The 13,800-nt window shown below is 42.9% G+C and overlaps 1 protein-coding gene across 8 annotated transcripts in view; it reads right to left on the bottom strand.

Annotated features, from left to right (window-relative positions):
* The window catches only part of LOC103224854 (AGBL carboxypeptidase 4), a 1,478,618-nt gene that overhangs the window by 246,716 nt on the left and 1,218,102 nt on the right, over positions 1–13,800 (bottom strand). Inside the window, exon 1 of one of the 8 annotated variants that reach the window (XM_007978828.3) lies at positions 2,072–2,434. The exons of 6 other annotated variants lie outside the window; for them this stretch is intronic. In XM_007978828.3, the coding sequence (XP_007977019.2) occupies positions 2,072–2,297 (226 nt within the window). In that variant the 5' untranslated portion in view covers positions 2,298–2,434. Of the gene's footprint in view, positions 1–1,433; positions 1,508–2,071; positions 2,435–13,800 lie in introns of those variants that run through there. One more of the 8 variants, XM_073007318.1, reaches the window with a different exon arrangement.

Below are 13,800 nucleotides of genomic sequence, written 5' to 3'. Positions count from 1 at the left end.
CATTCAAACTGGCACACTTCTTTGAACCTAGTCTGCCAGTTTCCAAACGATGCTTGGGTTTTTTAAATAACCTCACAGATTTATCAACATTCTAACTTGGAGGATGAACAGTCTACAGGTTCAAAATTCATGGTTCTCAAACCAACAGCTACATGTATCTTGCTTCTGAGGACTTGCGTCGATTTCAAAATCAGAGCTGGTGGAAGCTGCCATCTGCCTAAGTGGCCTCTCTGCGGTGCCTGAAGAGTCAAGCACAGTTTATATGTATATTTGCTGAATGAATGAGTAGATGAATGAAACAATCTCCAAGAGGAAAACAGCCATTACACACTAAGACACTTATCACTGACTCTCTTTAACACATCACTTCTACTCTCCTAGGACTCTTCCAGATCTAGGAGTACAATAAAATCATCAAAAACCATGCATGCTTTTTCTTCTAGCAAAAGGGAAGCTAAGGTTACAACCTAGTTATAACTTCCTCAAGCCTATCGTCTTGGGAAATAAATTCCTAATCCTTTCCCTCAGGTAATTAAAGGCAAGTAAGCAAACAAAATAAAACTTAATCAGCTATGAATGGTTCCCTTTTCTAAAATCTGCTTCCCTTCCCTCAGTTTCTTTGGCCCTAGGTGTCTGGCAGCGGGTGGGCCTACACTCCTGTGTGCCAGGGCTTATCATGGAGGTGGTATGGATAGAGCCTGTCACAAAGGGTCCCAGTGCTGCTGGTCAGTTTCCAGTTCTTCCATTCTTCAACTTTTGCAAAACTATTTTCCCCAGGCAAAATGAGGTGGTGGAAAGGAACCAGTCATGAGTCGTGAGACTGAGCTAACTTGCCATGAGACCCTGGGCAAATCTCTATGAGTTGAGAGAATGCTGGGTTCATCTTTTAGGCTAAATGTGAGGAAGCAAAGGAACTTGAAAAAAAAAATAGAGAAGGTCTCAAAATTACAAAACATCTTCATTCAGTTCCTAACCCTTGGTGTTCTTTCTGGTAGAAGGCAGGGTAACTATTTGCCCACTTTAAGGTTCATTCTCTTTACCAGCAGCAGCTAAAAAGGCTGCTCCCCCAACTGCAGATGATACTTCCCCCTTCCTTGCTTGTCTAGACTCAAACTTCCTGGAACTAGCTGGGAAAGAGGGCCAGCTGTCTTCTCTTTACAAAGGAAAAGACAGGAAGAACTGGAGCATATAAAGGGCTGGTTTCTTTCCCTATCACCAACTGAACCTCAGTACCCTCATCTATGAAATGGAGATGAGACCAGTTGCCTTAGCCCATCTCTCAGGGCCCCGGCAGAGTAGGGATGAGAGGTCCAGTGTTATTCTGACCCAGAAACTCCCTCCTGGCCCTCAGCTCTCTCATTCAGGGAGCCTTATGGGAGATTCAGAAAGGGGTGTGGAGGCTGAGGGATGCCTTAGGGCCTCTACCTCCTTACCTCTGCCACCTGGCCAGGGAGGGGCAGGAGAGTGTGGCGTGGCGCCCAGTGCACTGAGGTTCAAGGCCTCCTCATCCTGTCCAATGCTGGCCCGGATGGGACAAGGATGTCATAGCTTCCCTCTGTGAGGAGGGACTCCCACCTAGAAGATCTGACAATATCCTTCTTGCTCCTTACTCCAAGGAGGTACCAACGGCCTTAAAGGGAGAGAGACAGACACCTTGAGAAACTTAAGGAGACAGAAAAGAACAGAGGGAAGGAACTGGTAGAGGGGTAAAGAGAAGGTGAGAGAGAAATGACGGTACAAACAGGTAGGGAGAAAAAGGGAAAGTGAAGGGACGAAGAAAACACAAAGAATCAGAAAGAGGAGGACAGACACAGATGAAGAGATGAAGACGGACTGACAGCGCGGGAGCTTCGGGGAAGCGGGGAAGACAAAGGGGACCATCCGGTCTTTTTAACTGGCCTGGCCTCTTAGAGAAACCCCGTTCCCAAATGAAATGCCCAGAGGACGGAAGAAGGAGGCAGGAAGGAGCAAGCAGTGGCTACCCCCGGTCCCCTCCGCCCCAGCCCCCAGCCCCTCCCGGGGTCCCAGCCCCCGCCCGGGTCCCACTGTCCCTCCCCGCCCGCTTGCTCACCTGCCAGCGCCAGGATCTGGGCCTTGTGGAGCAACAGCGCGCCCCAGTCGCGGGGGGCACGCGGGGGGCTCTCGGGCCCGGCGCCCAGTTCCTCCGGGCCCCGGTACACGGCGTACACCTTCTGGTTGTCAAAATCCAGCCGCGAGCGGGGGCTGAAGTCGCGCACGCACGACACGGGCAGCGCGTAGCAGACGTTGTCCTCCAGGAACCGCACAAAGGCGTACATGGTGGGCGCCGGGGGCGGGCCCCGGTCGGGCCGCTCAGCCCGAGGGGCGGGCGCGGAGGTGGGGATCCCGCGGGGGGCGCGAGCCTCGCTGCGGTGCTGGGGGGGCGGGGGCGGCTCCCCAGGACCCAGGCTCCCCCCACTGTTATTGTTCCTGAAAGCACCGTTCTGCCAATCGGCTGCTCTCGCCTGGGCGCGGAAAAGGGAGGGAGGGGGGGAAAGGGGGACGAGGGGCGGATGAGGGGGGTTTGGAAGCGCACTGCCACTTGCAAAGTCAGACCCGAGCAATCACAGCCGGAGCGCGATTCGAATGGGGAGGGAAAAGGGCTCAGAGATTCAGTTGCAATAAAAATAATAACAAGAGCATTGCAGGAAAAAAATGTATTGATTAAAAGGTGCGCTGCGGGCAGGATTATATTGCTTCAACAATCGCGCTGCCAAATTGCATTGCAACAAAACTGCATTGCCAAGGAGAGAAGTGTATGAGAGAATGAATGCGGGATAGGGGTGGGGGCAATCTTGTTTGAATCTCAAAGTGTAAACTTGGAAGCCAGCAGAAGTTTGGAGTGTTTTAAATTTAGCCACCCTACCCGCATCCCCCGCCTCGTACGCCCCCCACCCCCCGCCCCCCGCCTTTCCCAGCGCCTTAGTTTGGTCCTGCCTTTTCTTTGCTTTCTTTCTTTTTGTTTGTTTGTTTTGTTTTGCAAAACGGCCAGCTCCCGCTGTGGGAAGGGTCAGTCAGACAGAAAATTTCCCCTAGAGCTGCCAAACCAGTTCTGACCAGAACTGGGGCTTATCTGGGATTTCCAGTTGTGCCAGCTGGCTGGAGTGGTGGAAGGTTTGTCAAGGGCTGCTCTCATCTGAGGGAGCAGTGGCGCCCCTCTCTTCTGTAGTCTTTCTCCATTGAGGTACCCTCTCCACAGCATGCCCACCACTGACCAGGGACAAGTTGGAATCGCGGAGGGAATTGAGGAGCGCTCTGGGTAATACAGGACCAAGGCTAGGGATTTCTGGAGCACTTTGAGGAGTACAGGAATATACTCCATGGAATAGCGGTCTTTGCTCTGTCTTTTGTCAAAGAGAGCCTGGAGGGGCTTGGGTCCCCTCCAAGACAAGCCATGAGGACCAGCCAAAGGGGGCTGATTGGGCTCTGTACTCATAGGAACCCTATCCCACGTCAGAGGAGGTCAATACCTTCACAAGGATGCCTCTGAGGGGGTGGGTTTCGTATCACATATGGCTAGATATATTTCTGTTGCCTAGCCAGACCTGGCACTTGACGGTGAGTTAATGAATTTTGGGTAAAGAAGAATAAAGAAAAACCCATATTCATCCATCCATCCATCCATCCATCCGTTCATTCATTCCTTTATTCAAGCCACCAATATTCACTGAGTTTACACCACCTACCAGATTCTGGGCCAGGTGCTGGTGGTAGAGATTAAAAGACAAACACCTGGATTCTTGGACCTTGCAAAGTCAGTGTACCAGAACTTGAATCTCAGTTTTGGGTTCCTGTGCCAAAATTAGGTAACTGTATGAATAACATACCTTTCCCATCCTCACAACTTTTACAATCTAGTCTAGGAGTATTAAAGAAGTATAAGCAAGTAATGACAGTATAATGAGAAAAGTATTGTCATAGAGGAATGCTTAATGGAGGTGTTGGACTCAATTAAATGTTATATTTTTAAAAATTCATTTTAATAAACTTTAGCTGTAAGAAAAAAACAAAATAAGTGCACCAAAATGTTAATAGTGATTTTCTTAGTTTCTTAGTAGTGGTAGATGATTTTGTTTTTCCTTGTATTCATTGTGTGTGTAACTATTATCCACAATGTTTTATTACTTTATAATCAGAAAACATTAAACATTATAAAATCAAAGCACTGTGCTCACATTTCACATCATCTGCACTAACAATGAAGCAGATATTTATTTCACTGTGATATAGAGAGTGCATTATATAAGTGAATCCCATCAACATACAGCTCTCATATCCAAATGTGTAGGTCAGTACAAATTTTTTTAAACCAACCCACTGGTTATGTGGTACCAGCCAAAAATGATCACCACTTGTCCTGAGGCAGCTGTTGGTCTTATTTTGCCCTACAAGCTTGTGGAAAAAAGAGGAGCCACTCTGAGTTGTTCCAGCACATTTACTCTCATGATTATGATTTCTTTGGACTGATCTTCAATGAGTTTTTAAGAATACATTCCTATGGTGGTCAAGGGGAAGTAATGTTCAGCAAGACTTCTGATAATTCACAAGATGGATCATGCAGAGTTGGCCGTATTTAACGTAAGTCCTTGAAGCTCTGGACTGTGTTCCCAAAATGATTTCAAGTAGCCCATGGCCAGCCTCCTCTCTGCATCTAAAAGGGGGTGACCGCAAAACATTCCCAATCTCATCTCTTACTACCTTCCTAGACACAGTACACTCCAGACACCTAAACTATTTGGCATTTCCCAAGACAGCATGTTTTAGCAAGTCCCAAGCTTTTGTGCTTTTTCTGCCTTCAACCTGGGAAGTTCTTCCTTCCTCAACTTACCCTGAAAATCAGCTCAAATCAGCCTTTGTGAAGTCTTCCCCAACCACCCACACTTCTCAAGCATAGCTCATCTCTTTCTACTACAATATTTTGTCCCAGTACTTTTTATCTTCCTTCACTATAATAAGAGCTCTTTGAGAGGAGGCAAAGGCTGAGTAACTTTAGCATCCCAGGTACCTAGCACAGGGCTGAGGAGTAAATGTTTATAAAACAAACGTATTAAAGAAAGACATAAAGACAGCATGAATAACAAACCTCTTGCACATTTTTTCTCGAAAGTCTGTTCCTTTTTTTTTTTTTTGAGACAGAGTTTTGCTCTTGTTGCCTAGGCTGGAGTGCAATGGCCTGGTCTCGTCTCACTGCCACTTCCACCTCCCGGGTTCAAGCGATTCTCTTCCCTCAGCCTCCCGAGTAGCTGGGACTACAGGTACCTGCCACTGCGCCTGGCTAATTTTTGTATTTTTAGTAGAGATGAAGTTTCACCATGTCAGTCAGACTGGTCTTGAACTCCTGACCTCAGGCAATCCACCTGCCTCAGCCTCCCAAAGTGCTGGGATTACAGACGTGAGCCACCGTGCCTGGACTTTATTATTATTATTATTATTATACTTTAAGTTCTGGTATACATGTGCAAAATGTGCAGGTTTGTTACATAGGTTTACATGTGCCATGGTGGTTTGCTACACCCATCAACCCGTCAACTACATTAGATAGTTCTCCTAATGCTATCCCTCCCCTCATCCCCTAACACACCACCCCTCTACAGGCCCTGGTGTGTTGTCCTCACTGTATCTATGTGTTCTCATTGTTCACCTCCCACTTATGAGTGAGAATAGGACACAAACAAATGGAAAAACATTCCATGCTCATGGATAGGAAGAATCAATATTGTGAAAATGGTCATATTGCCCAAAGTAATTTAAAGATTCAATGCTATCCCCATCAAGCTACCCCTGACTTTCTTCACAGAATTAGAAAAAGCTACTTTAAATTTCATGTGGAACCAAAAAAGAGCCCATATAGCCAACACAATCCTAAGCAAAAAGAACAAAACTGGAGGCATCATGCTATCTGACTTCAAACCATACTACAAGGCTATAGTAACCCAAACAGCATGGTACTGGTACCAAAACAGATATATAGACCAATGGAACAGAACAGAGGCCTCAGAAATAACGCCACACATCTACAACCAACTGATCTTTGACAAATCTGACAAAAACAAGCAATGGGGAAAGGAGTCCCTGTTTAATAAATGGTATTAGGAAAACTAGCTAGTCATATGCAAAAAACTGAAACCGGATCCCCTCCTTACACCTTATACAAAAATTAACTCAAGATGGATTGAAGACTTAAATGTAAGACGTAAAACCATGAAAACCCTAGAAGAAAACCTAGGTAATACCATTCAGGACATAGGCATGGGCAAAGACTTCATGACTAAAACACCAAAAGCAATGGCAACAAAAGCCAAAATTGACACGTGGGATCTAATTAAACTAAAGAGCTTCTGCACAACCTGTTCCCCTTTTTAAGAGTTGAAGCTGAATCCCAACTCTGCCTTTCCCATTCCCAGTGATCGTAGGGCAGAACATTGATTCTACCCCTCGTAAGACAGATGCATTCACGAAAATATTAAATATCACTGCACCCTCAGGTTCAAATTCCCTACCCATGTCAGTGTAAATCATTCTTATAAGGAGGCAGTTCCATTTTCCGAGAACCTAGAAAGAGGAAAAGAACGAACAATGGACTGGATGCTGACAAAGTAAACACAGATCGAAATGCATTTTTCGTAGATCCACAGAATAGATTCTGGAGTAGTCATGACTGGCATGGGATGCTCAAAGAGATACCCTCGGACGGCACCAGAAAGACGTCAGTTTCAGCTTCCTGTGTGACTCACACATTCAGTCTATGGATACAGCTTAATGGAAAAGCTACTATGTGCCATAGTGTGCCTCTTCCACCCTACTGAAAACTGAGCAAGAGTACTTTGACCTGGACACCATAGCCCTGGGCTTTACACATACCAGATATTCAAGATATTGATGATTCATTGACTGGTAAGCAAAGATAGTTTAAATACAGATTTCAGACTTAAAGAAGCAATTGCAAACTTCAAGTTTAACCAAATCATTGTTGAATCCTCTCTTCAGTATTTCTGCCAAATGGGCATCTAGAACACCTTTTATACAGTTATAATGCCAGGAAGCTTACTAGCTTCCCTTAACTTTTACACATTACCAAGTGTTAGAAAGGTCTTTCTTACTTGCATTGAGGTAGAATCTTTAACCTTGTGGCAGCCTTACTAGGTTCACCAAGACTCTCACACCTGCCCTTCAGACATGGTAAAACCTGGAATCCTGTCTCCCAGCTCTTTGTTTGTCTTCTGCCCAAACATCTTCGTTTCCTTCACCTGTCTCTCCTCATATGACCTGGTTTCAGTGATGATAATTGTAATACCTACTTTTTCTCTAAAGCTTATAAATCATGCATGGCAGGCGCTGTGTATACATGATCTCAGTTATTTCACACCAAATTCTTGAAGTGGGTGTTATTAAACCCATGATAGAGTTGAGAAAATGGAGAACTATGGCAAAGCAGTTTGGCTCTGGGGAGCCCTGGGAAGCTTGTGGTTATATTTGAATTTTAGACAGTTTGCTCTAGAAACCTTGTGGGGAAGGATTGGAGGGAACGCAAGTCTGGGGAGACAGAGGCCTGCGAAGAGGCTGACTGTCCTGTCTCACCCCTCCCCCGACTCTCTTTTTCTGTGAGCCAAATGTACTTTGCCTCTCATCCAAGTCATTTTAATGGAGCAGAAAATGTACACATCTGGGGCAGCTTTGCAACTGCGTCTCCATTGCACTCTCCTGTTGAGTTTTGCAGAGCCTTGGGTTAATGTCGGGCTCCTTCGGTTTAGCCAGCTGAAGCATGTTCAGTGGCAGCAGTGGGACTTATGTTTCATATTACTGCATGGAATTCTCAGTGTACTTTGCAAAACTATTTTTAAGGAGACCTGGGTTTTGTAAATTTTTAAAGCAATTGGAGCGTGTCTTTTCAACCTCTCTGCTAATGATTGACCACATTTTTTCATGATTTTGCCTTTTTTCCCCTGTGATGTTTGATTTGACTTTTCAAGTCTCTGCTTTTTACATTTTTAAAAGACTTTTGAAATAGTAGTTTCAGGTTCATAGTAAAATTAAGAGGCAAGTACAGAAATTGTCTTCATACCTCCTATCACCCACACAGGAATAGCCTCCTTAATACCAACATCCCCCACTAGAGTGGTACATTTGTTGCAACTGATGAGCCTACATTGACACATCATCATCACCCGAAGTCCATAGTTTACATTTGAGTTCACTCTTCGTGGTGTACATTCTATGGCTTAGGACAAAAGTATAATGACATGTATCCACCATTATGGTATCATACAGACTAACTTCACTGTCCTAAAAATCCTCTGCGTTTCACCTATTTAGCCCACCTCAGCAGCTCCAACCCTGGCAACCACTGATCTTTTTACTGTCTCCATAGTTTTACCTTTTCCAGAATGCCATATAGTTGGAATCATACACTATGTAGCCCTTTCAGATTAGCTTCTTTCACTTAATAATATGCATTTAAGATTTTTTCATGTTGTCTTATGGCCTTTTACATTTTTAAAATTTTCCTATTTTGCCCAGAAAAGTAATTTGCTGTGCTGCAAAAAAGTAAATTGCTGTGTTGAGGGCCACTGTCTTCTCAAGTTGATTCAAGGAAGGAATGTTGATACACGGCCAGGAGGATCTGGAGCTACTGGGAGGCCTGTAGTGGACATTATCCTGAGCTGTGTAGTGATACCCTAAAGCAGGGGCATCAACCCAACTAATTCATATGCACTCCTGCTAATGAAGTCTGATTGAGTCTGCTTGTGGGATTTGGGGTTGGGAAGAGAATAGCAATGGAGACAGGGAAGGAAGGAAAGAGAGGAGTTGCATATTGAGTATAGGCTTAAAGGCCAATGAACATCACCTGGATAACTTATCCAGAGACTTAGAGGGAATGTAAACTTGTCAAGTAGATGACAGATTGGAGTGCCAACGAAATATGGACTTAGGAATCAGACCAGTGGTTAAAACCTGACTTTGTTACATCTTTGCTATAACTTTTGGCAAGACAGTTCACCTCCATGAGCCTCAGCTTTCTCACCTGCGAAGGTGTTGTGAGACTTGGGCCAAGAATTTTCCACCCTTTCTGTGTATTAAGATCACCTTGGGAATTAAAAAATATTCCATTCCCAGGTCCTATCCCCTGAGACCCTGATTCAGTTGGTCTGGAATGGGGCCTAGGCATTGATTTTTTTTTTTTTTTTTTAATTCCCAGAGTATTCTAACATGAGACAAAATTGAGCACTTCTGAGTTAGAAGATCTTAAGGTAACATGCCAAGCACACAGGAAATTCTCAACAAGTCATAAATATTGCTATTTTCAGGAAAAATATACAGGGCTTCTAAATGTCATCTAACCTTGAGCAAGTCACTTAGCATCTCTGAGTTATGATTTCTTCACCTGAAAAATGACATGCCAATGTAATAAGAAAACAGTATATTTAGTCTTAGGCTCTGGGTCAAATCCTGGTCTGATAAGTAAGGTCTATCCTTATGGTGTGGCCTTGGGTAAGTTTCTTAATCTCTTCAAGCATCACTTTCTTCATAAGAATATTAATTCAACTTCACAGAGATGTTATGAGGATTAAATGAGATAATCTATGTAAAATGCTTGGCCCAGTGCCTGACACTGTGGTGAGTTCTCAGTAAATTACAGTTGCTGTTACTGTTATAATCATAATAATTATTATAGTTATAATTATGAGAACACTTATCCCCATTCTGACACAGAGTGGGGGTGTCCAATAAATTTTTACTGAATCAAATTGAATACAACAAACTGAACCATGCTGATGATAATCCAACAAGCATCCTAGAATGATTCCCGCCAAATGCTATCCCTTTCAATAAAACTCTATGGTCACGGGTCACAGTCAGTAAAGAAGTTCTCTAATTTCAAATGTTCAAGAGCCTCTGAGGCCACAGGGCTTGCCCAAACCTGCAGCAAATACTTCTGAAATACTGCATTTGGAGCCATTCATTCTTTCAAATGGACTTTGTTGAGCATTTTTTTTGAGAAGAAATAAAAACTTCTATGCGTTATATAAAATGTAAAGTGTAGAAGTGTTTACAGCAATCTGAAGCCTTGCAGATGTGCATATTGGCTTGAAGTTCAGTTCAGGCAAACTATGGTCAAATTCAACCATTCCGATCTCACCTATCCTATGATCTCATGTAGGTCACAAATGGAAATCATTGGTCAAACAAATTATCTGAATCCCTGCATTTTACTAGTAGTATACTATATATTCTGCATAAGCAACAAAAAGCAAATGGATTCCCAGTGGTTAAAGATGAAAAGAAATTTATTAATAGAAAAAAATTGTCACAAAGAAACAACGTTTGAATTCATTTTGAAAAAGAAACGAAAAGATTGACCTACCTTGGAAAAATGCAAGTCACTTCTTGAAATTATGAATTTCAATTAGGGGCCAACTAGTTTGAGAAGTTGCCTCTGGTTCCCTTTATTAAATTAACTCATTCTGTAATTTTTCAAGTGAAATGTCACTTCCTCAGGAAAGTCCTCCCTAACTCCTCCCATCCCCCTCCATAGACTAGCTCCAGTCCTTCTTACACACTTCCATGGCTTCTTACAGTTTTCTTCATGGAGTGTATCATAGTATGTAATTATATGTTTATTCTATTATGGTATATCTCTGCCTATATAGATCAAAGCTCCATTAGAGAAGTGACCACATCTGTTTTCTTCACTGTTGCATTTTCGTGTCTAGCCTGGCCCATGAGAAACCCTAAACAAAGACTTGTTGAATGAGTGCATGTCTGAAAGGCAGACCCTAGAGAACCCCCCCACCCAGAGAGGCAACAGGTGTACCAAGGGCCATATTCTGTCCCTTTAAGTCTCATTTTCTTCTCTGTGTTTCTGTGCTTCCACCATGTCTGGTTCCTACAATCTGACTGAAACATCAATAAAAGCCTATTTCCCATTTTCCCTTAGCAACCACTGGATAGGTTAACATTTTCAAAATGGTTTTCCAAATACGAGGAGAGAACAAAATGGAAATAAATAGGAAAATGACGTACACAGAAGAAAAATAGTTAAGTTGACAGTCACACATGGTGGTCATATACTAATACTAATAATAACATCATAGTAGCAGGAACCTCATTGACACAGTCTATGGGCCTTCCAGGAAACAAGATGGTGATTCTGCCTCATTCCACAAGCTAGAGTTCTTTTTATCCTGCTGTTGTTGGCTGGAAGTCACTGACTCTCTAATCCCCTACTTAGTTAAGGAGAACCCTGCCTCATTCTAGTCTTCTGATGATTCTAATATCATTTTTGAGACAATAGGGCAACCTTCCTTTAAAGACCGTGTTAGTTTTCTGGTTATCAACTCTGCTCATCCTAAGCACCTGGTGGTTCAAAATGCCTGCCCTTCACAAGTCCTCATAGGGCCAGAGTATACCCCTAGACTTAAAAAAAAAAAAAAGACCACTCTAGGTTACCATTCTGAGTCAAAGGCATAAAGGAGAACATTCATTCAGAAGGTTAAGTCATCTCAGAAGTATACAGCAAACTGTGAACTCTGATTTTCTTAAGAATGTCTCTTAACCACACCATAAATTCAACACAAAATCAGAGGAGAGAAATGAAAACAGAACTAATGATTATTGATTTCCACGATAGGAACTGTACTAACTGCTTTACATATTTAGTTCTTTTAATATTTTCAAAATATCCCATAAAGTCAGTATTATTATTATCTCCATTTTTCCGATGAGGAAACTAAGACTTAGAGAAGTCATAGAACTTGTTTATAGTTACATGGAAAAGACTTCAACCTGGGTTTCTTTGATTCAGAACTTGGGTTGTGATGGCTGTTTTGATATAGGCCTTGCCTCAGAGTTTCCTGAAGCAACAAGGAGCTGAAATGACTATGGAATTTAATCCCTGTGCCCTTTTTCCTAGAGGCTTGAATCCCTACCTAGAAATCTGAGAATTAGACCCTATGGGAAAGTCCAGTATCTACCATTCCAATCATTCATGTCTTAAGTAGCTAATGATTTTGTAAATATTGAAGATTTGACTACATTATCTGTGGTTTCTTAAATCATGGCTTCCTTACGCCTGAGTCTGCATTTTTTAAGCTCTTTGAGCTTACCAACTGTTCAAGTAGATTTCTACTGTCATATATCCTCTGCTGATGGCCAAGGCATTAGAACCTCTTACTGCAGGGGAAGAGTGGAGGATTATTTGAGCCAAAAAAGACGATTGGATAGCTCCAGTCAGAGAGATCTCTGTGAAAAATGTCAGCCTCCCGCAATACCCCGCAAAGGTGTTTTCTTACCCTATTGTTGATTAGAGGAATAAGAAGAAGAATAGAGATAATAGTAGCAAACATTTAAGAAATGCTTGCGTTGTGCTAGGCTTTATGTGCATTTTTCATTTAATCCTTAAAGTAGTCCTGGATAGTAGGTACTATTATTATTAGCCTCATTTTAAAGGTGAGGAAACAAGGCATAGGGATGTTGGGTAATTTTCCCAAGGTCACACAGGAGTATATAGTAGACATAGGATTAAAACCCAGGCCATTTGACTCTAGAGCCCCAGCCATGGACTTCTGCCCCAATTCTGGCTCCCACTGAGTCTGACTCTCTAGCCTCATTGACAGAATTTGTGCTCTTCTGCTCAGGATGGGGAGATGATGAAACATTCATCCTCAAAGGGTCATATACAAGTTCTCCAGGGATGTCCAGATGACCCCTATTGGTCCAGGTGAGATCCTGGCAGGCACTGTCATACAAATGTCCCAACAAGCACCCTGGAGTTCATTTATATCTTCATTCTATGTCGTGGTAGGTGGGAATGTACTAGATCCAATCCACAGGATAAAGATGGCTTTCTTTCATTTACTAACACAAATTTCTTTATTTAGTAGTACAAAAGGAATACTTATTAATGCCAACCAATATAAAAAAGTCCTTTCCCTCTAAGTTTTTATATTACAATGGAAAACTGACTCATATATACAACATATGATACATTTTCTTTTGATAGTTCTTTTCATAGATTCTTTTAATCCTGGTGGGGGATGTATTGGGGTGCAGAATACTAAAACCCCACCTCCCCATCTTTATTATCATGGAAAAGAAATGGCAAGAATAGAGGAGAAAGAGATAATCAGTTAAGGGTGAGGCTTTTTTTTTTTGCTAACAGAAGGATGGATAAGAGAAAGACACACAAAGGTGCATGGGACTCTGGATAGTGGCCAAGGGAAGGTTTACCTCAACTGGTGGGTCCAGTAGGTAACTGCAAAGGACCCTACCTCCCACCCTGCTAACATATTTGGCCACATTGCTGGGCCATCAAATGGCTCCAATCACTAAACTCTGTTACTGGCTCTGGGACCCATTCTGGAGAGGTAGTATGTCACGAAAGGTATATGGCAATACGAAAAGTGAAAAGTGCACAGGCTTTTAACTCAGATTTGGACTCAATTACTGCTTTATCACCAAGGTACTGTGAGACCTTAGGAAAATCTATGACTCTCAGTTTCAGGTTTTTCAACTGTCAAAGAGATCCTTATAAGGTTTTCATGTCTAACTGAGACAACACATGTAAAGTGCATAGCAGGCACAGTGCCTCTCACACAGTAGGTTGCAGAAACTACCAGTTGCCTTTTTCATTCTTATTTTCTGAGATAGTTTCTATTACTCTTTCCTTTCAGGAGGTCACAGGGTAATGACAAGGATGGGTTCTTGGAGCCAGTTCATTTTTGGTGAAGGATTTTCCTCCTCCCTGAAGGCTAAGCAGTATTACTGTAGATATGCCACCCACCA

Source organism: Chlorocebus sabaeus, chromosome 20 (assembly GCF_047675955.1).
Source record: "Chlorocebus sabaeus isolate Y175 chromosome 20, mChlSab1.0.hap1, whole genome shotgun sequence".
In the NCBI taxonomy this organism is placed as follows: Eukaryota; Metazoa; Chordata; class Mammalia; order Primates; family Cercopithecidae; genus Chlorocebus; species Chlorocebus sabaeus.
This window is presented reverse-complemented; position numbering and strand designations above follow the sequence as displayed.